The sequence below is a fragment of the Grammomys surdaster genome, unplaced genomic scaffold (assembly GCF_004785775.1).
Source record: "Grammomys surdaster isolate TR1022 unplaced genomic scaffold, NIH_TR_1.0 172, whole genome shotgun sequence".
NCBI classification, from domain to species: domain Eukaryota; kingdom Metazoa; phylum Chordata; class Mammalia; order Rodentia; family Muridae; genus Grammomys; species Grammomys surdaster.
Genome location: NW_021604620.1, coordinates 3,506,311 through 3,530,463, shown reverse-complemented (window position 1 = coordinate 3,530,463; position 24,153 = coordinate 3,506,311). Strand labels below are relative to the sequence as shown.

At 51.0% G+C, this 24,153-nt stretch overlaps 3 protein-coding genes and 1 long non-coding RNA gene across 8 annotated transcripts in view; 2 read left to right on the top strand and 2 right to left on the bottom strand.

The window, feature by feature from the left end:
• The window catches only part of Wdr48 (WD repeat domain 48), a 31,658-nt gene extending 25,887 nt beyond the window's left edge, over window positions 1-5,771 (top strand). Inside the window, exons 17-19 of one of the 2 annotated variants that reach the window (XM_028767277.1) lie at window positions 1,688-1,764; window positions 3,156-3,345; window positions 5,248-5,771. In XM_028767277.1, the coding sequence (XP_028623110.1) occupies window positions 1,688-1,764; window positions 3,156-3,345; window positions 5,248-5,289 (309 nt within the window). In that variant the 3' untranslated portion in view covers window positions 5,290-5,771. Of the gene's footprint in view, window positions 1-1,687; window positions 1,765-3,155; window positions 3,346-3,871 lie in introns of both variants that reach the window. The other variant, XM_028767276.1, reaches the window with a different exon arrangement.
• Gorasp1 (golgi reassembly stacking protein 1) lies at window positions 5,772-16,402 on the bottom strand. The gene is made up of 9 exons (XM_028767278.1): window positions 16,320-16,402; window positions 12,488-12,568; window positions 11,883-12,086; window positions 9,335-9,421; window positions 9,091-9,221; window positions 8,652-8,862; window positions 7,918-8,068; window positions 7,366-7,518; window positions 5,772-7,190 (listed from the first exon to the last, which is right to left on the bottom strand). The coding sequence occupies exons 1-9, from the start codon at window positions 16,377-16,379 to the stop codon at window positions 6,949-6,951; spliced, it is 1,320 nt and encodes a 439-aa protein (XP_028623111.1). The 5' UTR covers window positions 16,380-16,402; the 3' UTR covers window positions 5,772-6,948.
• Window positions 16,403-16,473: 71 nt separating this feature from the next.
• Window positions 16,474-24,153, top strand: part of Ttc21a (tetratricopeptide repeat domain 21A) — a 34,710-nt gene continuing 27,030 nt past the window's right edge. For 2 of the 4 annotated variants that reach the window (XM_028767333.1, XM_028767331.1), the window contains exons 1-6: window positions 16,586-16,612; window positions 18,086-18,215; window positions 19,243-19,353; window positions 20,021-20,187; window positions 22,042-22,164; window positions 23,487-23,644. In XM_028767333.1, the coding sequence (XP_028623166.1) occupies window positions 16,586-16,612; window positions 18,086-18,215; window positions 19,243-19,353; window positions 20,021-20,187; window positions 22,042-22,164; window positions 23,487-23,644 (716 nt within the window). Of the gene's footprint in view, window positions 16,613-18,085; window positions 18,216-19,242; window positions 19,354-20,020; window positions 20,188-22,041; window positions 22,165-23,486; window positions 23,645-24,153 lie in introns of all 4 variants that reach the window. The other 2 variants (XM_028767332.1, XM_028767334.1) reach the window with 2 other exon arrangements.
• LOC114621127 lies at window positions 20,043-21,198 on the bottom strand. Its single transcript, XR_003711393.1, has 3 exons — window positions 20,947-21,198; window positions 20,796-20,845; window positions 20,043-20,484 (listed from the first exon to the last, which is right to left on the bottom strand). It is a non-coding gene; the product is annotated as an uncharacterized LOC114621127 (long non-coding RNA).

Genomic DNA, 24,153 nt, shown 5'->3' with positions numbered 1-24,153 from the left:
TAAGTGTATAGTTCATTTAATTTTGCATAAAATTTGTTACAGTGTGCTACAACTTTTTTCTTTTATTTAAAAATAGTCTTGGACATCTCTTCATGCCTGTACTTACAGACTATTCCCTTTAAAGGACTGCACCCTGTCCTGTTGTGTAAATGTGTCGTTCTTTATTTGATCAGCCCCTTATTAATGGGCTCAGGTTGTTTCCAGTGTTTTGTATTGCAATCAGCACTGCTGTGGATGTCCTTGTATATGTATCTTTGTGTACCTTTTAGGATAAATTCCTACAAGTGGAATTGCTGGATCAAAGAGTATGCACATTTTAAATTTGGATAGATAATGCCGAATTGCCCTCTCACAAAGACAGTAGACACTGAGCCAACAGTATCTGAATACCCGATTGCCCCAGCCACGGCTCACTGGACACTTGACCTTTGCTGTACCATCAGCAAGTACTGTCTGGTACTTCAGTGTGGATGTTTGTTTATTCATGGCGAGGTTAGGAGTCTTTTCATACTGACTGTGTGTCTCTGCTGTGACCTGCCTGTTTGTGTCCTTTGCCGCTTCTCTAACTGGGTCATCGTCTTACTGACTCACAGGTGAATCTTTCATTGCCAATTAATCTGACTCCTCTGTGCCTTCATTAAACTTTTACTTTGTTCGAGGTTCTTTCCCAGGTGAAAACTTAATTTTTATATAATCAAATTGAGTTTTTATGGCTGAGTTCCATGTTTTGTTAGATAGCTCCCGACTTACAGCATCCTTTATATGAGCTCTCGAACTTTATCGTTTTCTTCTCTGCCCTTTTGGTCTGTTATCCATTCTTGTGTTCGATGTGAGGTGACATTCTAACTTTTTCCAGAGACTAAGCCGTGTGCCAATGCATTCTGTAGGGATCTGTCCTGTCTGCTAATTTGAAATGCTACCCTGTCTGTATAGTGTACTAAATTCCCGCAGACACATTCTGTTTCTAGACTTTCATGAGTCCTCTTGACTACTTGTATATTCCTAAAGCCATAAGAAAAGGGATTTCATCTCTTGAAACTTTAGGAGCTTTGTTTTCTATCCCAGACATACCCCAAGAACTTAGCCAGTGTGACACCTGTTTAGTATTCCATGGCCTTCCCTGTCCAGGCTCCCGTAAGAACTCACCTGAGTGCATTAGTGACACTATGACACGGGCTCCAAGAAAAGCTGGCTGGATCATTTCAGCTGTCACAGTAGACCTCCCTCTGTCAGAGGTAGGAGGGCCTGATAGCCTCTCCACTGGACAGTGGGCCCACCAGTACCCAAGTGTCCACTCAAAAGAATGTCCTGGGGCTTTCTCAGAACACTTAAACTTCTGTTGGGGCCTTTAGTCATCAGCGCCAATATTTTGATTTTTGGAGCTTTAAAAATTTAGGTTTGTTTTCCTGAAATGCCTTGAATGATAATTTTAGAAGAGCTATACCACTATTTTTGACACTAATACTACATATAATTTGTCTTCATCTATTTTTATTGTAAGCTAAACATCATACTTGCTGAGAAATTTTCTCTTAAGGCATACTTCTATTGATAACTTACTATAAATTTAATTAAAAGTCATTTTTATTATAAAAATGGTTATTTGTAAATTGTTTTCCTGTTGACAGCATTTTAGTTTTATCAGCTAACAGAAACTATTATACCTCTTAAACTTTTAATATTTCAGAAAAATATGCCCAAATTCAACAAAATTCCTTTCTACCTCCAACCTCATGCATCTTCAGGAGCAAAAACTTTAAAAAAGTAAGTAACTGTTGTGCTTCCTTACTCTGGTCACTGTGGCTGCTACCCTGTCCTTTAGCTCACTTTATAATATGGGGACAGGTGCTAGGTTGAAGGCTGATTGCTATGAATTTTGTCTCCTGTCAAAATTAAGTTTAACCCATAATTGCTGGCACATGCCTTTTAAATCTTAGCACTTGGAGGCAGAGGCAGAGGGTGAGGCCAGCCTAGGCAATAGAGTGAGTTCCAGGCCAGCCAAGATTTCATAGCAAGACCAAGTAGCCATGTATGATGGCACATACCTGTAATCCCAGTTCCTAGGAGGTAACTAGAGGAGGATCTGGAGTCTCCAAACCAAACAGTTCCATTGAGGACAAAGCCTGTGTGTGGTGGCTGGTTTTACAGACACTTAGGAAAGGATGACGGTGAGAGCTAACCAGCTCTGAACAGAGCCTTCTAGAAGGACAAGGAATCTCACTTCGGCACATTATGGGTGGGTGGAATACCCAAAGACAGACTTCCCAATCAGGAGCTTGCTCAAGATACCAGAAATGGTATGGGGATGCGTGCTCCCACACAGGATGGCAGGAAAAAATACAGCGAGTCAGAGGCTTCATGACTCGGAATTTCAGTGTCAGGTCACAGAGCATCCAGTAACCACTAGAAATTCCTGATAGGCAGAAGTGGCTCAAAGCGAAGCTTACAACAGAGACCTTGAAGTATGAACCATAATCAGTATTTATGGCTAGCGAGTGAAGTCAACAAGGCTGTTGAAACTGTCACAGGGATTCCCAAGCTCACACACAGGACAAGTTCCTGCTGGCCCAGCAAACACTTGAGGAGTGACCTTTGTGAGACTGAAATGTAGTGTTCCACCTGCACCTCTGCCTGCCCCACCATCTCCTCCATGTGCACACATTGCACTATAGCAAGCATAGACACCACTTTAAGTGGATTTAATGACTCCACTTCAAGAGCCTTGAACAGTTTAAACTGTAGCTGTGAGATATGGTGATAGTTTACTGATACCAGAGAGAAGGACGTGGAAGTGAGGGACTTCAGTTGTGTAATGCTGGGTTTGTGGTCTGGAGCAAGCTGTGGCTTCATGACTAGCCTGGGGTGTTCATTGTCTCCTTCTAGTTGAAGCTACAGCGGTAGGAGATAACACTGGGCCCTTGGTACTTCATTGGTGGGTCGGCCTAGGCTTGAGGCGTGGACTTGGAGGCATACAAGACGAGTGGCTGTTGTGTGCATGAGCCCTTGAAGGCAGCACAGGAACTCCCCTGACAGCTCTCAAGTGAATGAAGCAGTGACTGAAAATATGTATTGATTTCAGGTGTCTGTGCAACATTTATCTTGAGATGTTGACACAAATGAAGAATAATGAGAGATTTTGTTCATGTCTTTTCTAGAGACAGGCTGTCTGCCAGTGACATGCTGCAGGTCCGGAAGGTGATGGAGCATGTCTACGAGAAGATTATCAACCTGGACAACGAGTCCCAAACCACCAGCTCGTCTAATAACGAAAAACCGGAGCAGGAGAAGGAGGAGGACATCGCTGTGTTGGCAGAGGAGAAAATTGAACTTCTGTGCCAGGACCAGGTGAGTGGACTGAAGAGCATAGCTTCAGCTCCCAGCAGAGGTGCCCATAGTCACATGCTTACTCAAGCTGGCGGCCTCTAAGGTGTCTGCTTTCCGAGGCTCTGAAGAGCTGTGTCTCTTGGAAAGGTTCTTTGGCACACCCAAAGCTCCTCTTCACCTGAGGGAGGCTCAGGAAGAGGACACAGGTTTCCTGGTGCTCACAGTAGGGCTGTGCTGGGTAACAGGCAAGGTCGTCTTGACTTGCAGGGTGGTGTCTGTCATAGGAAATAACTTGAGTGGAGGTGGGTGGGTGGCAAAGAGATGAATTACAACCAAGGCAAGCGCAGGAGAGTGGCCACAGCTGGCAGGGCTGAGCTGGTGCTGCCAGTGAGCAGCAGAGGTACACATTTCGGGATCCATGTGTGGAAGCAAACATCAGGCTTTAGGAACAGTGAGGAGCAAGCTGGGCCACCAGGCAGAGTCCCTGGTTAAGGATGTCTTTAGCTGTTAGTGATGTTGACATTGTCAATGCACTTTGCCTATTCAGGTTTTGGATCCAAATATGGACCTTCGGACAGTAAAGCACTTCATATGGAAGAGTGGTGGGGACCTCACCCTCCATTACCGTCAGAAGTCCACGTGAAGGGTGGGCTAAAGCTCCTGGGTTCTTCACCAACCACCTTCCTCTGTGGCCCCAAGAGTAGTCCTAGGAAGCCCACCACGTCCTACGGAAGCAAGACCTCCAACCGGCCAGTTTGGTGGCGTGACTAATGGAGATGTAATATAGAAACCAAGCTCCATGCATAGACTAAGGTGTCCCCAGGGACTCAAGTACAAGGACAGAAACGCCCCTGGTACTGTCCTGGGAGATGTACAGAGAATCTACAACAGGCCAGTGCAGACTTCGCTGACTCCTTTTGAAGGACCCACCTTTGTCTCCTAGCACTTTTTAGAGAACATCAGCGGGGCCACATCTGTCGCCATGTTTCAGTTTCAAACCCACAGGCTCTGCAACTTTTCCAAGTACATTCCACTCATGCAGTACCTATGAAGGCTTTTTCCAAATTTGTCATTACAAAAAAAAAAAAAAAATCAAGTTGTTTTCACCACATAAGAGTTACTTTTAATGGAAATCACTGCTGCACAATTCAAGAGCCAGCCCAGTTCCTAAGAAATGACCGTGTCGGGCTACTTTTGAAATACTGCATCTCAGCTACGCTCTTGTAGAAAGACCTGCAACTCCAGGGCTGGAGTGCAGCACTTGGACCTGCAGGCAACAGCCTGTATTGCGAAGTGCTGCCCCATAGTGCCCTGGCTGTATGATAGCCCAAGCAGCTGTGGCCTCTCTCCTTCCGCCAGCGCCGTCTTCCTCACAGGCAAAGCCAGCGAGAACCACAGCTTCCTGCTCTGGGTGAGCAGCATGACAGCTGTCAGAACTTAGGACCATGCTAAAGTTTCAGTTTCATTCAGATGCTACCTAAAGTTTATGTTACTAGAGTAAAAAGATCTCACAGTGAGTTGGTTTGATATTTATATTGTGGTCCATGTTTGTTTTTCCAGTTTTCTACACGGGCTTTTGTTACGCCTTCCTCCAGGTCTCTCCGCTGTCTTTCTAACAGTCAAAAGCTTTCATAGACTCACTTGGATCCTGTACAGAATACTAACTTATTGGGGATAAACACTTCAACTTTTGGCAAAAAATACTTTGGATTCTTCCCAAGGTCATTTACATTCAGACAGATGAATGGTCCAGCCTGTGACATTGCAGATGAACCTTTTGAGCACAGCGGAAGCACACGTGCCTTGGTGGGGGGCAGCTTGCTTCATCCAGCTGCTCCTGCCTTGTGTGTGGTCTGTCCCCACAGGAGCAGGGGGAGGGGGCATGGGGAAGAAAGGTTTTTTTCTCTTCTCTACATCTCACAGGTTCTGCTGGGGACAGCCGAGGGGCCCAGATCCATCCTTTAAAACTCAAGGCTCTAATCGTACAACTGCAGAACAGGGTGCCCTCACCCTAACTATGGAACACAGACATGCCATGGCTTCCACAACCTCAAGTGAGCAAGGACATTTCCGGGTGTTAAACCACTCTCCCTCCCCAGAGCAGCCAGCTTCTTTTTTACAGAAGTCCTTTATATCTATGTGTTGGACACAACAGTGCACTTTTGGTGCATATTTTTTAGTCATAGCTGTAAATCAAAAGCAAGGGGTGGGGTGGTAGTGTTTGCAGGAGGGACCTCTGCACTAAGCATAGGTGTTGCTCGTTGGTTCCCTGGCGCAGTACTGACCCACAGGCAGTGTGCCCCTAGGGAGGAGTTTACCCCAGCATGGTTATACTTTTTTCCCTTCTAGTCAAAAATCAGTAATGTTTCCAGAAATTGGACAGTCTGCAATGCCAAAAGGGTCAGTCTGTATTTCAAGTTGTATAGAATAAAGCTTTAGTTACAGTATCTCAGTGTGCTGGATATGTTTATTATCACTTGTCACTTTCCCCCACAGCAGATCACAAGGAATGAAACATCTGGGGATTTATACTTGAAACAGCGTCAGCATCCATCTCACCCCACTTATGGGGGTCCTGGGGAGCAGAATCTTCCAGTGAAGGCAGCTGGGGGTCAGGGTGCCTAACCACAGAGCTAAACTGAATTGGTCCTGGAGGGCCCCACAGGCCTCACTATAAATGTATTCCTAGTTAGTGCTTGGGGTTGTGTTCGCCCGTCCAGGATCTGGCCCACTATACTATTTGGCCTGTGCTTCCTAGAACAGAGAGAGTCCTTGGCTTAACAGCCCAAGTGCCCTGAACGGTCTGTGGATAGTGGGACAAAGGCTGGAAAACAAGACCAAAGGCAGCATACAGTGATTAGCAAGAACACGGGACTGGAGCTGCAGACAACATGCCTGGTGCCATCTGTAGCAAGGCAGCAGCAGCAGCACAGATGTCCTCTCAGAGCCTGAGCCTCTAAAGGCACCTTTCCCTTACCCTGGGGACAGATGGGAGGGGCCTTTACCCACTCTCACTCAGCTCTCCTGGGGAAGCCAGGGCGGGAAGGGTTGGGTGGAGGGGTTTTGACAGTAAGCACAGTTTGACCTGTCTACCGTCAGAGCCAGCTGTACCCTGTGTACTCAGCCTGTTGTCTATGTGTGAGGGCTGAAAGGAGAGATCATAGGATACAAGAACTGGAGTGTGTGCTTCCTTCCACCTCCCCCGGGGCTAGTGTACAGCAGAGGTAGATCCCTCCGAGGACCTAGACTTTCCCATCCTAGAAATAAGGGGCCAAGTATACTGCCTCTCATCCAGTGTAAGGACTGGGATGGGGAAGGGCACTGGGACTTGGGGTCCACCTCAGTACAGGAGTGGCTGCTTGTGAACACAGCCTCTTGTCCCTCCCCCCATCTTCACATGATAACTGGGATGCAGCCTGCTGCCTCTCCCTCCCCAGGAGGCTTCAGTGTTTCACTGACACAGTCTAGATTCCCTCTCCTGCCTCTACAGAAGCTGGATGTTGCATCCGTGTCTGTCCCTTCAATCCAGGACCATGTATGTACTCTAGCAAAGCCCACGCCTCACTAGAGGCTGCAGCCTAGAGAGCTACACAGCTAAGCCACACCACATCACCAGGGGCGTTCTCACAGCCCAGGCTCTGGATCTGAGACACCCTCAGTCCCTGCCCTGCAATCCAGGCTGGTTGTGTCTGCCGGCTCCTCAGTCTGTGCTTCCAGCAGCTCTGCAGACAGCCCTTCTTCAGGTGAGGCTGCAGATGTGAGGCCATCAGGGAGAGTCAGCTGGGGCAGGTGGTCTGCCTGGGCCTGGGCGCCTGGACTGTCTGGGAAGGAGATCTCAAACTCTGACCCTGACCACGTGGCTTCACCTGAAATAGAAGGTGGGGCTGAGGAGACCCACCCTCAGTGAGTACTCCTACAGCCCAGGCTCTGGCGGAGAGTTAAGCGTGTGAATCCCTGGACACAGTCAACCTCTAACCTAGCTGGGGAGCTGGGGGGGGGGGGGGGCAGCCCTCTCCAGATTTCTCACTGAAGGTCACTCACCACCCCGCTCATGAGAACTGCTGCTCGAACCAATGTCCTCTGGTCCTGAGGCTGAAACAGCTGTGGAGGTGAGCACTGTGGAAGATGACAGGCTAGGGCACACACTTGTATTGCTGCTGTCAAGGAGGGACATGCCGGACACATCCAGGAAGCCTGCAGAGGGAAATCAAACCCAGTTCTTTGCTGGTATAAAACCCCAATGACTGGAAACGGGGGAGCCTGTCTTCCCCTCTGCCTTTTTCCTGGAGTACCTAACTTGCCCTCAGCCCCACAGATGCTCTCCCTCTAACCCCATCAAGGCTGCGACCGCCTGTCCCTGAGGGACAGAAAGAGCCCAGAGCTGAACACCATGGCAACGGGCCCAGATCCTGCTTCACCTCTATCTGTGGAGTCACCCAGCGTGGGCCTCCTCTCCTCTGGACTGGACTGACAGAGGCTAGCAGGTCCTGAGGAAAGCTGGGATACTGCTGTGCAAGTCCAGCCGTGAGCCCATAGCCCACTTTAGCATCAGGGTTCTAGGTACTGCAGTCTCTTCCAGGACCTGTCCCGTACCTGGGTCCATGACCCGCTGTACTGGAGGTGGAGGTTGCAGCGGCATCTCCATGGAACGTAGGCATCCCCCACAGTCAGCAGCGCCATGGCTAGGATCCCCAGGCCCAAGGAGCTGTCCTTCCATAAAGCTACCAGGGACCTGTGGCAGGGGCTAGATGTACCAAGAAAGGAGAAACCGAGGGTTAGGCCAGTGCCTAGAAACATCCAGTGCAGAGCCCACTCGATTCAACCTAACCGCAGCCCACTCTTGTATGAAGCATTGCCCTTCCTCCCTGAGAGTGATGGGAGAGCAGCCAGATCCTCCATACAAACACACACTGGGGAAGCTTTCTGATGCTCCCTGAGGGGATTCCTAGGTCCTCACAGATACTACCCCTGTTGTCTGAACTTCCCTTGAATACGGGTGCATATGGGGACCAAGCAGCCATGTCCACCTACCATGTCCACCCACCATGTCCAGCACTGGCCTGGCTGCCCCCACCTCACCGAGGCACAAGGTTCTACCCGTTTCTGGGTCGCAGTTTCCCACTGACAAATGACCACCCGTGCCTCATCTCCACTCAACGGCAATGAACCTCTCTACTTCTACATGCCAGAAGCAGATGGTCCCCCTAAAGTCAAGGACCTCATAGGCCCACAGACAGTATTTCTTAGTCCCTAGATAGCCTCCAGGTGGCAGACCCAATGCCCCAAACACCCCTCTCTTCCCTGGCCTGACAGATGCTCCCACATACCTGCATGTAGTCACTCTGTCTGGAACCCAACTCTGGGCCAGAAGAGTCCTGAGGGATGGACAAAGGTGATGGGGCACCAAGAGGAAAGGCATTAAGTTGTGGGGTCTTAGCTGGAGTGCCAGGTGGTGAGGTACTGGGTGGCTTCTTGTACTGGCTGGAGGGCTGCGTTGGGATCCGGTGCAGGTACCCGTAACCAATACCACACCCTAGACTGTGGAAGGTGAGATGTGTGTTCAATCAGGGTGGTCCACACCTCAGCCCTCCCTACCTAGACCACCCCCACCCACAACCGGCAACAGTGACTAAGCAAGGATTGGGGACAAGGATGAGCCTCAGGGCTCTGGGGTCTAGGCTGTTTCCTACAAGGTATGCCAGAAGCCCATGCCCACTGGGACAGCCCACCCACCTAGCCCTGTAGCCCTTTGATCCCAGGAAGTACCTGCCCTCTCCACCCCAGGCTGCGTTGGGAGTCACAGTCACCTCCCGGCAGGAGTCAGACTCAGAGTTATACACCATCAGTTTCAGGGGCTTCCCCTCATGGGACTCAATGAGAGTAAAGAAGTCTTCCGACTAGGAGAAAGACAGTGTCGGAGGGGTGTTCCCAGCATTGAGACACATGCACAACACATCTGCCCACAGCCCTTCAAGGGGGCCCAGAAACAGGCATGCCATGGGTTCTTTACCTCCTGGAGAATCTGGTCAGAGCCAACTATGTAGTCTGTGTAAGGGCACAGGCCAGCCAAGGCAGCAGGTGAAGAGGGCTCCACGTCCTGAGGTGAGAATGATAAACTAAAACTCTTTGCTAAGCAGAGACAAGAGACAAAGGAGGAGGACACTTATCCTCTTTACAGGGCACCAGTTTCTTCCCTCACCCAAGTTACAGCAGACAGCAGCAACTGCACACAGTCTAGAATCTAACCGTAGGCTGCACTGCCCCAATTGCCATAGGCCTGTAACAGGAAAACATTACTGAATCTCTCTAGACCCCAGCACCCGGGAGCCGGAGGCAAGTGGATCTGAGTTCAAGGCTAGCTGGACCTACGCAGAGAGTTCCAGGTCAGCCAAAGCTACATAGTGAGACCCTGTTTCAAGGAAACCATCTCCCTGCCATTGTCATCTACGTGTGAGCCTGTTATCCTGGGTTTGGATCCCCAGCAGCCATGAAAAAGCCAGGACAGGAGCATTCAGCAAGAGCTGAATTAAGGGACGCTGTCTCAAAGGTACGGTGTAGAGTGAGAGAGGACACTGGGGTTAACACCTGGCAGCCACACTTGCACATACACAAAATTGGGGGGGAGGAGAGTTCATTTGCCTTGCTGCCTGAGCCCAGGTACGCCTCTGACAGACTAAATTGTGACTGGGAAAGCTAAGCAGAAAGCTCCCCCATTTCTCCCCTGAAAAAGCTCTGTTGGAGCACGGGTGTCCTACACATGGCCTAGGGCCACATTACAGTCCAACCCAAAGCCATAAACTACTAAAACCATTATGAGGGGCCTTGGAGGTGGCTCAATCTCTTGGGAGTGTTCACCTCTATCCGAGTTCAAGCTCCAGAACCCAGGTGGTGTGCACTTGTGACTGTCTAGGGAGGGGGGAGACGGCAGCTCCGGGGGACTCACGGCCAGCCATGTAGTCTAATTGCTGAGCTCAGGCCAAAGAGAGACTGTCTCAAAGAAGGTGAACAAGATTCCCAATGATAACACCCAAAGATATCTTGGACACAGGATAAGCATGTGTCCACAGGCACACACAGAATGAACATATGTCCACAGACACACACAGAATGAGCATGTGTCTACAGGCACACATAGAATGAGCATGTGTCCACAGACACACACATACTTTAAAAAAAAAAAAAAAAAAAAGATTGGCTATCAAGATAGCTTAATGCACAAATAATGTCAATCAGACCTGGGTTCAGAACCCATATAGTAGAAGGACTGTTGTCCTCTGACCTCCGCGTGTGCCAGGCACACAATATAAGTGTACTGTTTGTACATAGAAACATAGCACTAATTCTGAGCTGTGCTTTGTAACTAGGCTGTGTGGCCCCTACAGGGCTACATGTCATGAGCTTCGTATGACAACATCATGCTTACTACACCACCACACAAAGTAAACAGAAACACGCTCTTGAAACCCCCCAAGTCGAAAAGCCCTGGAACATGTGACCCCCAAAGAAGCAGCCATCCCAAGCCAGAAGCTGGACGGCCCTGCGGTGACCACATGGCCTTTGAGTGCTCTGGAGTCAGCCTTGTCAGCTCTCTATGCACGGGCACACAGACCCGAAAAGATTCTGCAGAGGCGGCTAGAACCCCAACCAGCAAACCTTCCGGCAGGGGCACCTTCCCTCCACAGAACCAGGAGACTGAGCATCGCAGAACTCCGGCGTGCCACCGTTACACACAGTGTCAGGTGTGTGCGTGTGTGTCTGAGACCTAATGCTAACATCTAGGGCGGCTCAGTCACTGAGATTCTGTCGTGTACCTGTTATACAGCAACGGGCCAGAGAAACTACGATGTCATCTTTATCTGTCCCGCCTGGAACAGCACTAAACACTGCAGCAGGCTTCTGGCACTTCATGCTGGCCCACCCTTCAAATAAGAAACGAAGCCACGGGGCCTGTGGAGGTCAAGCACTGGCTACTCTGGCAGGAGACCCAAGCTCGATCCCAGCACCCACAGGGCAGCTCACAACCACCTGTGACTCCAGTCCCAGGGGACCCAAGGTCCTTGTGTAGCCTGCAGGTGCACTGCACACATGTGGTGCACAGACATACATGCAGATAAAATGCCCATAGACGCGAAGTAATAAAACTTCAAAGAAAGAAACTAAGGTATGGAGGTAAGAATGCCCAAGGGTGCCAGGTGTGCTGGCACACACTTTTAATCCCAGCACTCAGGAGACAGAGGTTAGTGGGTCTCTGCAAGGTTCATGGCCAGTCTGGCTACACGTAGTAATTCCAGGCCAGCCAGGGTTACATAGTGAGACCCTGTCCCAAAACAACAACAACATGAAACAAGTATGCCCAAGGTCACACAGCTAGCAAAAGCACTGAGCCACCGTCCTCTGAGGACACTGGAACAAAACTAGATCCCTCAGCACTCCCCTCTGATCCCTGCCCCACCCATCAGCCCTGGCCATCCTGCTCCTGCATGTACCGGGCCCCGCCCACTGTACACACACACACACACACACACACAGACACACAGCCCCCCCCAACCAGGACTCACCAGCACATGCCACACGTGCTCGCTGGCCCTGCGGAAGCTGCAGAAGCGCACGCTGGCTCCCAGCAGGCCCTGGCCGCCCCACATGTTGCTGGGCACCACCTCCACCTCGCGCACCTTCATGGTCTTCATGTTGAACACCTCCAGTTTCACCGGCTTCTCCACGTTGGCCTTCAGCAGTGCCTTCAGCGTGTCATTCTCCTTGTTCTGAAGGGATAGGGAGGGGCTGGCTCGGTCTGAGACCTCCCACCCCTGGGCCAGAACCCTTGGCCAGGTCAGGGCCTGATATGAGGGCAAGCTGAAACAATCACTGGGCCCAGCTTCACAGGCTAGGTTTGGACCTGCAGCCACCATGGACACCACCCAGCTCCAGGCAGCACCAGCACTAACCAGTTCAGGCACCCCAAACTTTGTTCTCCAAGCCTTCCAGAAAATGAACAAAGCAAGCAAAAGGCCTCTTAGGGCCGTGTCCTAAGGCTTCGTATGCCTTGAAAGGCAGCCTTCTTAGGCCTGGTAGCCGCCTCCAAATGTCCCTCTGTGGCCCTGGTCCACCCAGGAAGAGAAAAGGAGGCAGAAGCAAACAGGGGTGGGGGAGTGGGGAGCCTCACCAGCCTCGAGTGCCCGATGGTGATGATGAAGTCAAAGTAGGGTTCCAGGCCCGCCTGCTGGGCCGGCGAGTTCTCCTGTACCTGTTACAGGGCAGAGGTGAGTCATGGCCCAGACACGACTCACACAGGCTCAAGGAGCCCACCCCCCAACCCTGGACCAGTGGAAAGGACTCACCTCTGCACAGACTGTCCTGTGCACCCACCTCTCCACTCACCTCCTTCCCAGACACAAGTTTCCTCTGAGGAAAGGACTTTTCCAGACTGTGATACACAAATGCTTCCAGAAAGGACTCAAATAGCCCTGGGAGGAAGGGGCACCTGGAGAATACTACCCTCCTCCCCCACCCCAAAACTGGACTAGAGCTGGCTAGGAGGCTGGAGGGACTGGACAGGAAAGCCCAGACATGCAAGGAGAAATGCAGCCAGGCCTTGCTATCAGGAAGGGCTGGACAAGGCAGCCTGTGGCCAGATCCTAAAGAGCCTAGGCCCTGAGTGGCAGCCTAGTTCCAGTCAAGCAGGCAGGGACAGCCTGACAGTGAAGGAGAGCAGATCCCAGGGTCAGGACTGGCCTCCACATGTGCTCAGCGGCACTCAGCCACAGTTCTGCCCTGGGTGCTCCCCAGGCCTCTGGGTGCTCTCTGCCCCTCTCAATTACTAACTTACTGCTGTCTCCAAACTACAGTCAGCTCCCCCATCACAAGCTGTACCAGGAACACATCTCCAAGCCCCGCCTCCAGTGCCTTGCTCAAACAAGGCAACCTTTTCCCCCAAGTCCTGAACGCCAGAGATGCACCCAGGCCTTTGGCTCAAGACTTTTGCTATGAATAATTGATAACTTCTTGGGCCAGGCATCCACGAGGCCCCCAAGCGAACAGTCCAGGTGACAGGACACAGGACACAGGTGACCTCAGATCCTTAATACCTACACTAGATTCCCCAAGCTGAAGAGAACCCTGAAGAGAACCAGGTGTTGCAGGTGCCTCTAGTTCAAGGCCAGTTTACCCTGGCATAAAAAGTTCCCGGACAGCAGCAGTGACTGAGTCCCTGAGTGGCACCTGCTGGAGCTGCCACAGCCTTCAGAGGGAGGAACACACTGTGAACCCTGAGATTGTGCTATTTACTGGAAAACCTGCTTTTAGTTGTGGTGCGGCTCAGCCTTAGCACACACCTTCAATCCAAGCACACTCTGATTGAATACAGGAAACAGGATTAAACGCAGTCAACCATAGATCAAGAGGTGGAACAAGCAACCAGTTGACAGGAAGCGAGCAGAGTATTATTAAGAAAAAAACCATAGAGAGTAGGATGGAGTCAGGAGGATGGATAGAGAGCCACACAGGAAGTAGAAGGGAGGGACATTCACTTTGAAAGAGGATTTTTGAGACTAAGAGAGAGAAGGCATTGCCGCTGGGACCTAGGCTGAGGAGAAGGTCAGCTGGGCGCTTTCTCTGCCTCTCTGAGCTAGCAGGCTTTCACCCCAACATCTGGCTCCCAAGTTTTCACTGGTAAAATTGAACAATTGAGATTTTGTTAAGAAAAAAAAACACACACACACACAAAATTTTCCAGTGGTATTAGGCAACCCCTGTGAAAGGGTCATTCAAACCCAAGTTCCACTGACCCACACACACATGCCATTCACACATGCATAAAGTGTGTGTGTGTGTGTGTGTGTGTATGTATCATGTTACCTCTCCACTTATAATCTCCCGACAGAGGCTGTACTTCTCTTGTAGAGAACCTGGGTTCAGTTCCCAGCACCTATAGGGTGGCTCGCAACCATCCATGACTCCAATTCCAGGAACCTAACTCCTCATCTGACCACTGTAGGTGCCAGACACATACAGTGTACATACATACACGTAGGCAAACATTCTTAAACATAAAACGAAAATAAACAAATCTAAAACAAGGACAAAAATCCTCTACAGTTCCATATAATAAATATCAAATAAAATATCAAGTCTAGGACCTGGGGAAGTAGCTCAGAGACATTATTGTATGTTTAAGATTTATGTGGTGTGCCTGTCGGTGGTGGTGCACCTTTAAATCCCAATACTCGGGAGGCAGAGGCAGGTAGATCTCTGAGCTAGTTCCCAGACAGCCAAGGCTCTCAAAGAAACCTTACCTTGAAAAACCAAAAGAAAAATTTGTGTGCGTGTATGCCAGTGTACACAGATGCCCGGTGTGTATGGGGTGCGCCTACGGAGGTCAGAAGAGGACCCTGGATCCCCTGGAGCTGGAGTTACAGGCAGATGTGAACAACCCAATGACAGTGAGCATGCACACATGATACTAGGAACTAAACCTGGGTGCCTAGAAGGCAAGTGTCGGAAACTGCTGAGCCATCTCTTCAGCTCACTGTGTATGTTTTTGAGATAAAAGCCTTGATGTATAACATAAGCTGGCCTCAAACTTGGAGTCCTCCTGCCTTTACCTCTAAATACCCTATTCCACATAGCTCTTTACGCCCCTCCTTCTCTCCAGTTTGCCTTCCAAATATAAGTACTTTGTCTACCACGTTATTTCTAGTGCCCGAAGCTCTGCCTGCCATACAGTAAATGTTAAAACCATGTCTATAGCTAGGTATACTGGCACACACTCTAATCCTGAGGCTCAGGAAGCAGCAGGAGAATCAGGAGTTCGAGGCCATCCTTAGCTACAAAAGACCCTATGTCAAAAACAAACAGCAAACAAAGGGACTAGAGAGACAGGTCAGCAGTGAAAGAGCCTATTGCTCTGTCAAACGACCTGGGTTCAGTTCCCAGAATGCAAGTGTGGCAGCCCCCAAATGCCTGTAACTTCAACTCAAAGGATCTGAAACCTCTGGTTCGTACACTCATGTGCACAAAAACAACACATACATTAAAAGTACATCTCTGTAATGGGTCCTCATCCTCTGACCTAATCAACCTGTTTCCTCTTCAATCTGGCCTTCACTCGGTCCACCAACACCACCACCTCACCTCCCACAGCCCTTGTGTAAATACCCTGAACTCCGGTCTTCCCGCGAACCTGCTTTAAAACACCCCCTGGCTGGATGTGTTCCAATGTCTGCCAATCCCCAAGCACAAATCTTGTCACTTCTGGTCTGTGACGCCAACGTGGCTCTCCAGCTAGGAACGGCTTCCAAGCCCTGACGCCAGCCTTCCTTAGACATAGACCAGAGAGGCATAGTGGCTCAGGAGCCAGATGCGGATGGATTTCCGTAGGTTCCAGCCCACCCTAGTCTACATAGCAAGTTCCAGGCCACTCGGGGCTACAGAATGGGACCACGGCAAGAAAAAATAAAATTTAAGAGAGGCCGAGAAAGAGCAGCTGAGAGTTTGAGAACAGCTTGAGCAAAGTACTAACATCCTGTCTGAAGGAATGAAGGCAGGCAGGCTGACCCAACAGCCAGACAACCCGATAAACCTGCCCGCCTCCACACAGCTCTGCATCGACCTGCTTTTCAAGGGGGCAAAATGGGGGAGCCGAGTTCAAAGATCTTCCTATTCCCCAACTCCATACCGCTCTCTTTATCAACCAGACTATACTTCCCAGAAGCCTGTTCGCTCGTACCTCCCTGCAAGTGACACGTAGGGCACCATCCAAGGCTCAGGGTGTTTCACTCTGAGGTCCCAATGCCCACCCTGGCTCCAGTCGTTCTGGCCATCGCACCCCCCTGCAGCCTTCTCAAAGCCCACTAGCTCCCCCAGCCCGTTGCAATGCGCCTTACAGAAGGGGGCCTCGGATCTTGGACGCTCTGGGCCACGCAAGGCATGCAGGGAGGTCACTGCAGGCCTCGGGGCTCTGCAACCCTCCCCGGTGGCAGCCCACCGCCCCGGCTCACCCCATGCAGATGGAAGCCCTCGCCGCCCGCCGGCTGCTCGCTGCTTGCCCCTAGCCCCATGGCTTCCCTCTCCCTCTGCTGCGTGGCCTGGTCACGTGAGGCCAGGCCACGCCCTCCCGGATGTCACAGTTCTTAGCAACCGGCCAGCAGCCAGGTTGCCAAGGACGCGCGCGCCTTGGACTTCCGGCAGTGAGCTGGGCTGCGAATTGGGCGGCCGGAGCTGGGAATCCCGCTCAGCCGGGCATCACCTGAGCCGGGCTGCAGCCATGAGCAGCGATGACTCCTCCCTCATGGTGCGTGAGCGCTGGGCAGCCTGCGTCCCGGGCTACTACTGCAGTCAGGACGGCTCTGCCCGGGGTTACCTCTCTGCTCTCTGGCCATTTCTGCTCTGGGGTTACCTCTCTGCTTTCTCTGGCCATCTCCCCTTGGGCCACCTCTGCCACACTATCCACCCTGCTCCCTGTCCTCGGGCTATCTCTACTCTGGCCACTTCCGCCACCCACCCCCCCAGCCACCTCTACCCCTCTGTCCACTACTCTGGCAGCCTCCAGAAGTCCTTCCATCTTCCCCAACTCCCTAACCAATGCATTCCTCCCAGTGTCGTCTACACCTCTAGCCTCAAATTAGCCCCCAGACCTGATCTTATCCCCCAAACAAGCCCATGTCTGTCAGTTTATCACATCTGCCTCCCACCTAAGCCTCTTCTTTGTCCCCACCGCAGTAGATGCTATGAGGTCTATGCCCACCTCCCAACCCTGCTCCTAAGCGAGAAGTGTCAGCTTCCGAATGTCTCCAAGGTTCACCTAAGCCAGAGCCACCATGTCTCCCCTAGACACCTCTGGCCCAGTTTCTCTACTTGGGCTCTTTGCATCAGCATTACCGCCTGACCCTACCCGAGCACCCATGCAACAGCCAGAGTCGTTTCTTTAGAATATATACATTTGAGGTAACTGGGGATCTGGCTCAGTTCCTAGAGTATGCACCAAGCCCTGATGGCCATAAAACAGGTGTGGTGGTAGATGCCTTTAATCCTAACACTGGAGAGGTGGAGGAGGAAGGTCAGAAATTCAAGGTAGTTGAATTTGAGGCCAGCCTGGGATACACGAGACTCTGTCAAAAGTTTTAACAATCTGAAAACTTCACTCCCCTACTTAAAACCATTCCAACTGCTTCCTGTTTGTCACCCTGCAATGATATGATGTCTACGCTCTTTCAAATGGCCCTGGGGCTTTTACGACCTAACCACATCTATCCCCAACTCAACACCCACAAACCTTAGAGGAAGTAAGCCTTGGCTTTGAAATCTCAGCCCCAATCACTGTGTGATCTCCGTGGGCTGTGTCTCCCCGGACCTCAGCTTCCTTAGCTGGGAAAGATACCAAGATGTGTATGGTGGCAGACGTGGAGCCCCTGAACACGGTCCCTAGCTTATCGCTATAACTATTGGTTTAATTATTCCAATGACTGCTCCTCGGTCCTCTTCCTTCCACGCTTAGGACGAGCCAGAGTTGATGTTTACCTCATGTATTAACCAGAATCTTCCAGCCATCCCCAATCACCTAAAACCTCTGCGGTAGCCACACTGCCTGGAACTACTTCCCAGGGCTGCTGAGGGAGAAGGCGAGGCCTGACTGTTGCCTTTCCCTTCCTGTTTGTAGAACTGAGAAGGAATGGGGCACCTCAACAGGAGCGGGTCTCACCCCATCAGGATCAGAACAAAGATGGAGGGACGGGGGCTTTGACAACCATGTTTTTTTTCCATGCAGGCTTCAATCATTTACTACAGCCAGGAAAAGTACTTCCACCATGTGCTGCAGGCTGCGAATGTGGGCCTAGAGAGGTACAGCAGCGACCCTGTGCTGCAGTTCTTCAGAGCTTATGCAGTCCTCGGGGAAGGTAAGGCATTATTCCAAGCCCAGGTACCATCCTAGCTTGTATCCTCTGGCAGCATCTGGATGACTGCTTCTAGCTATGTTCCCATGGAAACCCCTCACTGATAAACAGAGACCTGTAGAGTCTATATCAGGTTAGCTTTGGAGATATTGGTTCACTGCCCCTGCTGTGAGCCTCAGTATCCCTATCTATAAAATGGGTTGTTAGAGGGAGGGCTATTGGACTCTTCTCGGACTTGGAAGCTGAGAGTTGGATCTGAGGGAAAAGAGAAGAGGGAGGTATGAGCACAGGAGGGTATGGTATAGATAACAGGGGGTGGGGCTTAAACAGAGCCCGTGTGCTGAGAACTGTCCAAGCAGCCTGTAGCCAGTGTTAGGGACATGTGGGATAGATGTAATTGGTGGGCCTTGAGTGACTAGCTGGGAATGCCCTGTCCCTCCTAAGGACTGACTCCAGCCCCTCTAAGGTGCTCAGGCTCATTCTCGGGCACATCTCTAGATTCCAAGGTTTTTAACCAGTCGGCCAAATGTAGCGGGAAGATCTGGAAGTTCAATGTCATCTTAGACTGCACATCAAGTTTCAAGCCACCTCAGATACATGAGAACCTTTCTCAAAAACCAAATAGAAAGTGGGGGCTGCAGAGATGGATCCCAGTTCCCAGAATCCACGAGGCAGCTCACAACCGTCTATAACTCTGGTTCCTATGGATTTTGCGCCCTCTTCTGGCCTCCTACATACACACAAAAATTATTTATGAAACAAGGTAGATAGATGGTGCCTAAAGAAAACCAGTTAAGTTTGTCCTCTGACCACCACACACTGGTACAAACAGAGACCTCCCCTTGCTGGCCGGGACCACAGTGGCAACGGCCTTCAGAGACCTTCACCCTCCAGGAAACGCAGGCTCTCCTGGGCACTCTCACATCAGCCTGTTTCTGGATTTAGTGTGTGAAAGCAGGCAGTGACCAACAGGAATCCTGTGTCATGTGTCTGGAGCCCCAGGGCGAAACTATGTACACTCTTCCTACAGACCACATCCATGATGCCATCAGCGAGCTGGAGAGCATCCAAAGCCACCCAGACACGTCCCTGTGCGCGGTCATTGCTCTGCTTTACGCTCACAAATGCTGTGACACCATTGGTGAGTGTAGCTATGTTTGGCAAACTGGACCCCAAGGGGAGAAAAAGCCAGCAGCAGAGACACAGGCTTGCAAGAGTCGTTGAAGAAGGCACCATGCACAGGGCAACTTAGAGCTGCTGTAAGCCAGCCAAGACAGGCTATCCCTCACCCTCACCCCACAGACCTCAGAGAAGCCCTAATGTTGGAAACCAACTTGGGGTGGGGCAGGAAGCAGGCAGAAAGTATGACAAAAGGGGTCATCCCCCCAGACCAAGAGTCTTGAAAACATCTTCATTCCACGCCAAGATATTTTTAAAAATAAATAAACCCAGCCATTCTAAATAATTGTGTCCCCAATCTGAGGTCTCTAGGGAGTCAGAGAGAGGTGCTAGTGGAGACTGCCATCTCTCACACGGGATTGACTGTGGGCCTCTGTCAGGAATTCAGGGTTAGTCCATCTGCTTGACGCCCTGGTGGATATGGGGTGGGGCCTCCCAGAGAGTAAACTGCGCCCAGGTGTACACAGCTCCCATGGAAGTGGGCAGAGGCACAGATGCAGAGAGGGTACAGTGCATCAGAAGAGAACATTGGGTCCTCACTCAGCCTCCTCTTCTTCCTCCTCCTCCTCCTCTTCCTCCTCCTCCTCCTCCTCCTCCTCCTCCTCCTCCTCCTCCTCTCTTTGATGTAGACGAAGAAGCAGTTCAGGGGCTGGAGTGTAGCTTGAAGGAAATGCGCAGGATGGCCAGCGACACTGCCCTGTACTACGCCAGCCTCTTCCTCTGGTTCATGGGCCACCACGACAAGGCCAGGGAGTATGTTGACCACATGTTGAAGGTCTCCGGTGGCTCCAAAGAGGTACAGGAACATGTCAGCCACAGCCAAGCAAAGCAGCATTAATAGTGGGCTCACTCCCAGAGAGCCCAGGAACCAGGGCTGCACCCAGGCATCAGACCCTGGGTGTCAGTCACCTCATTCCTTGTCTAGAACCACATTGCTATTCACGCATCATAGTGTCCTGTCTCTAGACTGCTTTTCTATGCCCCACCTCTTTCTTTCTTTTCTTCCTTCCCCCTTTCTTTCTTTTCTTTTCTCTTCTCTTCTTTTCTCTTCTTTTCTCTTTTTTTGGACAGGGTCTATTTCATTAAACTTTTCCTGAGAGATAAAAACAAGCACACACTCACCCCAAAGAGGGCATCAAGGACAGACCAAAGTATAAATTCTTCTGAAATTCAATTTGGTAGAGCAATAAGTCTGTTGGACTTGACCCCAAAGCAGCCACACAGACTGAAACGAACTTGCCTCAACCCGAATGACCATGTCCCCATAACTGCATAGACACAGTCTCTCTGGAATGGAGCCCTGCCCCCACCCCACCTCACCCCGTATGTACCTTAGCACCTCCCATGACCACGAGACCAAGTGCAATTAAGGCAAAATTATAGCCATGAGGTGGTGACACACACCTTTGATCCCTGGAGGCAAAGTCAGGCAGATCTCTGAGTTCAAGGCCAGCCTATATAGAGAGAACAAGTTCCAGGCCAGCAAGGGCTACACAGAGAAACCCTGTCTGGAGGGGTGGGGTTGGGGGTTGGGGGAGTTGGATCAAAGACATACACCTGGCCGTGAGCCGCAGTGAGTCAGAGACAGGTCTAAATGACCCTCCCAGCAGATCCTCCAGCAACAAGACCAGTTAGCGATGGGTCACAGATGCTTCTGATGATGGGGGTAACAGCCTGGGTTCTGCAACAAGATGTCATGACAAGGTCTCAGATAGTTCACACTGTAGCAGAGGTGGCCTTGAACTTCTGATTCTCCTGCCTGCAACTCCGGAGTACTGAGATTCTAAGCATATCCCATGCCTGATCTTCTTCCACACCAGGCTGGAACCCAGGGCTTCCCCATATGCTTCCCATACATACCCATTTCAGTACAACATTTTTTTTCAATTTTCATTTTGAACTTATTTTTGATGTGTATGGATGTTTCATCCGCAAGTATGTCCACGCCACACGCGTGACAGATGGTTATGAGCTTCCGTGTGGGTACTGGAAACAGAACCAAGGTCCTCTAGAGGAGCAGGCCAAGGCTCTTAACCCCCGAGCCAGCTTTCGAGGACCTTCTTTCACAGCACTCTTTAAACATCTTGAATTAGTTGCTGACGTGTAGAAAACCAGACGATTTGGCTGGCAGGATGGCTCAGGCATTTGCTGAGCCAAGGCATTTGCTGCCAAGCCCGATGACCTAAGTTTGATCTCCGGGACCCATATGGTGGTGTGCACTCCCGAGGCCCAGCCTTCCCTGTAACTGGAAGAGGATGTGCAGAGGCCAAGAGCAGCCCCGCCCAAGCCCCAGTATTGTTAACCTGACTGCCCTGACCAGTCCACGGGGAGAAGGGGAAAAGGGTCTCAGTAAGGAATGATGGAGGGTTGTGGAGAGTGGTGAAAAGCAGCCCCCCCAGGGTGGGGGTTGGGGGCTCCCGAGCTAAGCTATAACCAAGTCCTTTACCAGATGTATGAGGCCCAATCTGGAAGGTAAGAGGTGCCAGGTGTCACAGGCAGTGCAGGCAGGGGACACCATCTGGCAGAGGAGCCTCCCACTGGCATCTGCACAAGATGATGCCTACCGGGTGATGTGGAGATTGTGAAGGGCAGCTGGGGTAGAGGCTGGGCAGGATGCAGAACTTAACCTCTTTCCTCGTTCTTGTCCCAGGGCTATGTGCTCAAAGGCTGGGTGGACCTCACCTCCAGTAAACCCCACGTTGTGAAGAAATCCATCAAGTACCTGGAACAAGGAACTCAAGACACCAAAGATGTGCTGGGGCTCATGGGCAAGGTGGGTGGTGGGGGGAGGGGTGGGGAGCGGGTGTCCCCGGCCTGGTCTCCAGAGGTAGAGGTCTGCCAGGTGAACTCAGACCAGATCTCAGATCCAGGCCCAGAAAGGACCAGCAAGCAGCCCAGGGTCACAGCAGTACAGAGCCTCTCCTTCCGTCTTTGTGTACATCCTTCTGGGTGTGCATTGTATTGTCTGGAGTGCCAGGGAGTTGAGCCCAAGGCTTTGCACATACTGGGCAAGCACTCTGCCACTGGGCTACACCCCCTGGCTCCTGTCTGGAGATGGGTCCTCACATATCCAAGTACTCACTGTGTAGCTAAGGCTAGCCTTGAGCTCCAAGTACTCCTGCCTCAATCTCCTAAATGTTGGGGGACACAAATGTTGGTCAGACAAGAGTGGGAGGGACCGGACAGACCCTTTTGGTCCTACCAGGGGCTGTGACCTCTGACCCTCCAACCTCTTGGTGACCTCTGACCCTCCTCCCCCTTGGCCTGACGCTCTGTCCCTTTTCTGCACCTCTGACTTTTACTTCCCCCACTCCCCCCAGTCTCTCTCCCCACTTGTTAAAGTTACCCAATGGCCACAAGAAAAGGAAGGCATATATTTTGCATGGTTTGAATTTTCTGATCTTAATTTGATCCTAATTTGAAAGAAAATCTTCTTTTTTTTCTTTTATGACCCTCATTGACTCAATCTTTGAGAGAAGAAAACTGTTCTCTTACTATCTTCTTCTTTTCTTTCTTTCTTTTCTTTTTTTTTTTTGGTTTTTGTTTTGTTTTGTTTTTCGAGACAGGGTTTCTCTGTATAGCCCTGGCTGTCCTGGAACTCACTCTGTAGACCAGGCTGGCCTGGAACTCAGAAATCCACCTGCCTCTGCCTCCCAAGTGCTGGGATTAAAGGCGTACAACCACCACTGCCCAGCTCTTACTATCTTCTGTGTGTCTGTCTGTCCTTACAAAATCCTTAAGTCACAGGAGAGGGAAAGGAGAGGGGCGGGGACACCATGTGCAAGAACTCTACAAAGTGAACCACATTCCAGGCCCTTAAGCCTTTTTGGAAGTCCTGCTCTGGCCCTCAGGACTCCTGGTAGGACACCCCAGGGGAATAGTAACTAACACCAGGCTGCAGAGGCCAAGATCCCCAGTCACAAACAATAAACAGCTTCCCAGCCTAGCTGCCAGGTAAGCCCCCACAGTTAAACTCTGGGCCTTTGGGCTTTGGGCCCAGCCAAAAGAGTCTGCACTGCCCGTTGTGACCCCCAGCTTCTAACAAGTGAACAGGACCCAGTATCACATGGAAGGTCTTCTCTCGGGCTCCCCCAGGCAACGTACTTCATGACACAACAGAACTTCTCCGGGGCCCTGGAGGTGGTGAACCAGGTCACCTTGGCCTTCAGCAGTTTCCTGCCAGCCTTAGTCCTGAAGATGAAGCTGTTCCTGGCTCGGCAGGATTGGGATCAGACGATAGAAACCGGACAGAGGTGAGGGAAGAGCCGTCTGCCAAGCATCCTCCCTTTTAGATAGTTCGGGGTACTGGAGATAGAACACAGGGCTTGTTGTATAAGCTCTAAGCTATAGCCTCAGCCCTTTACATTTTATTTTGAGTCGGGTTCTCATTAAGTTGCCCAGGCTGGCCTTGAGCTCATTCTGTAGCCCAGGCTAACAGTGCCCTCCTTCTTCAGCCTCCCAAGTGACCATGATTTAGACCTAAGCCACCATGACTGGCCTGTTTTTCAGGGTGGTTTGGTTGGGATTGGTATGGGTTTGAGAAAGGGTCTCACTGTGGTCTAGGTTGTCCTGGAACTCACTGTGTAGCACAGGCTGGCCACAAACCTATGGTAATCCTCCTGCCTCAGCCTACCAAGTGCTGGAATTACACGGGTGAGCCTCCACACCTGGCTCGTTTCACACCTGGCTTGCTTTCTTTTGTTTTGTCTTTCTTTCTTTCTTTCTTTCTTTCTTTCTTTCTTTCTTTCTTTCTTTCTTTCTT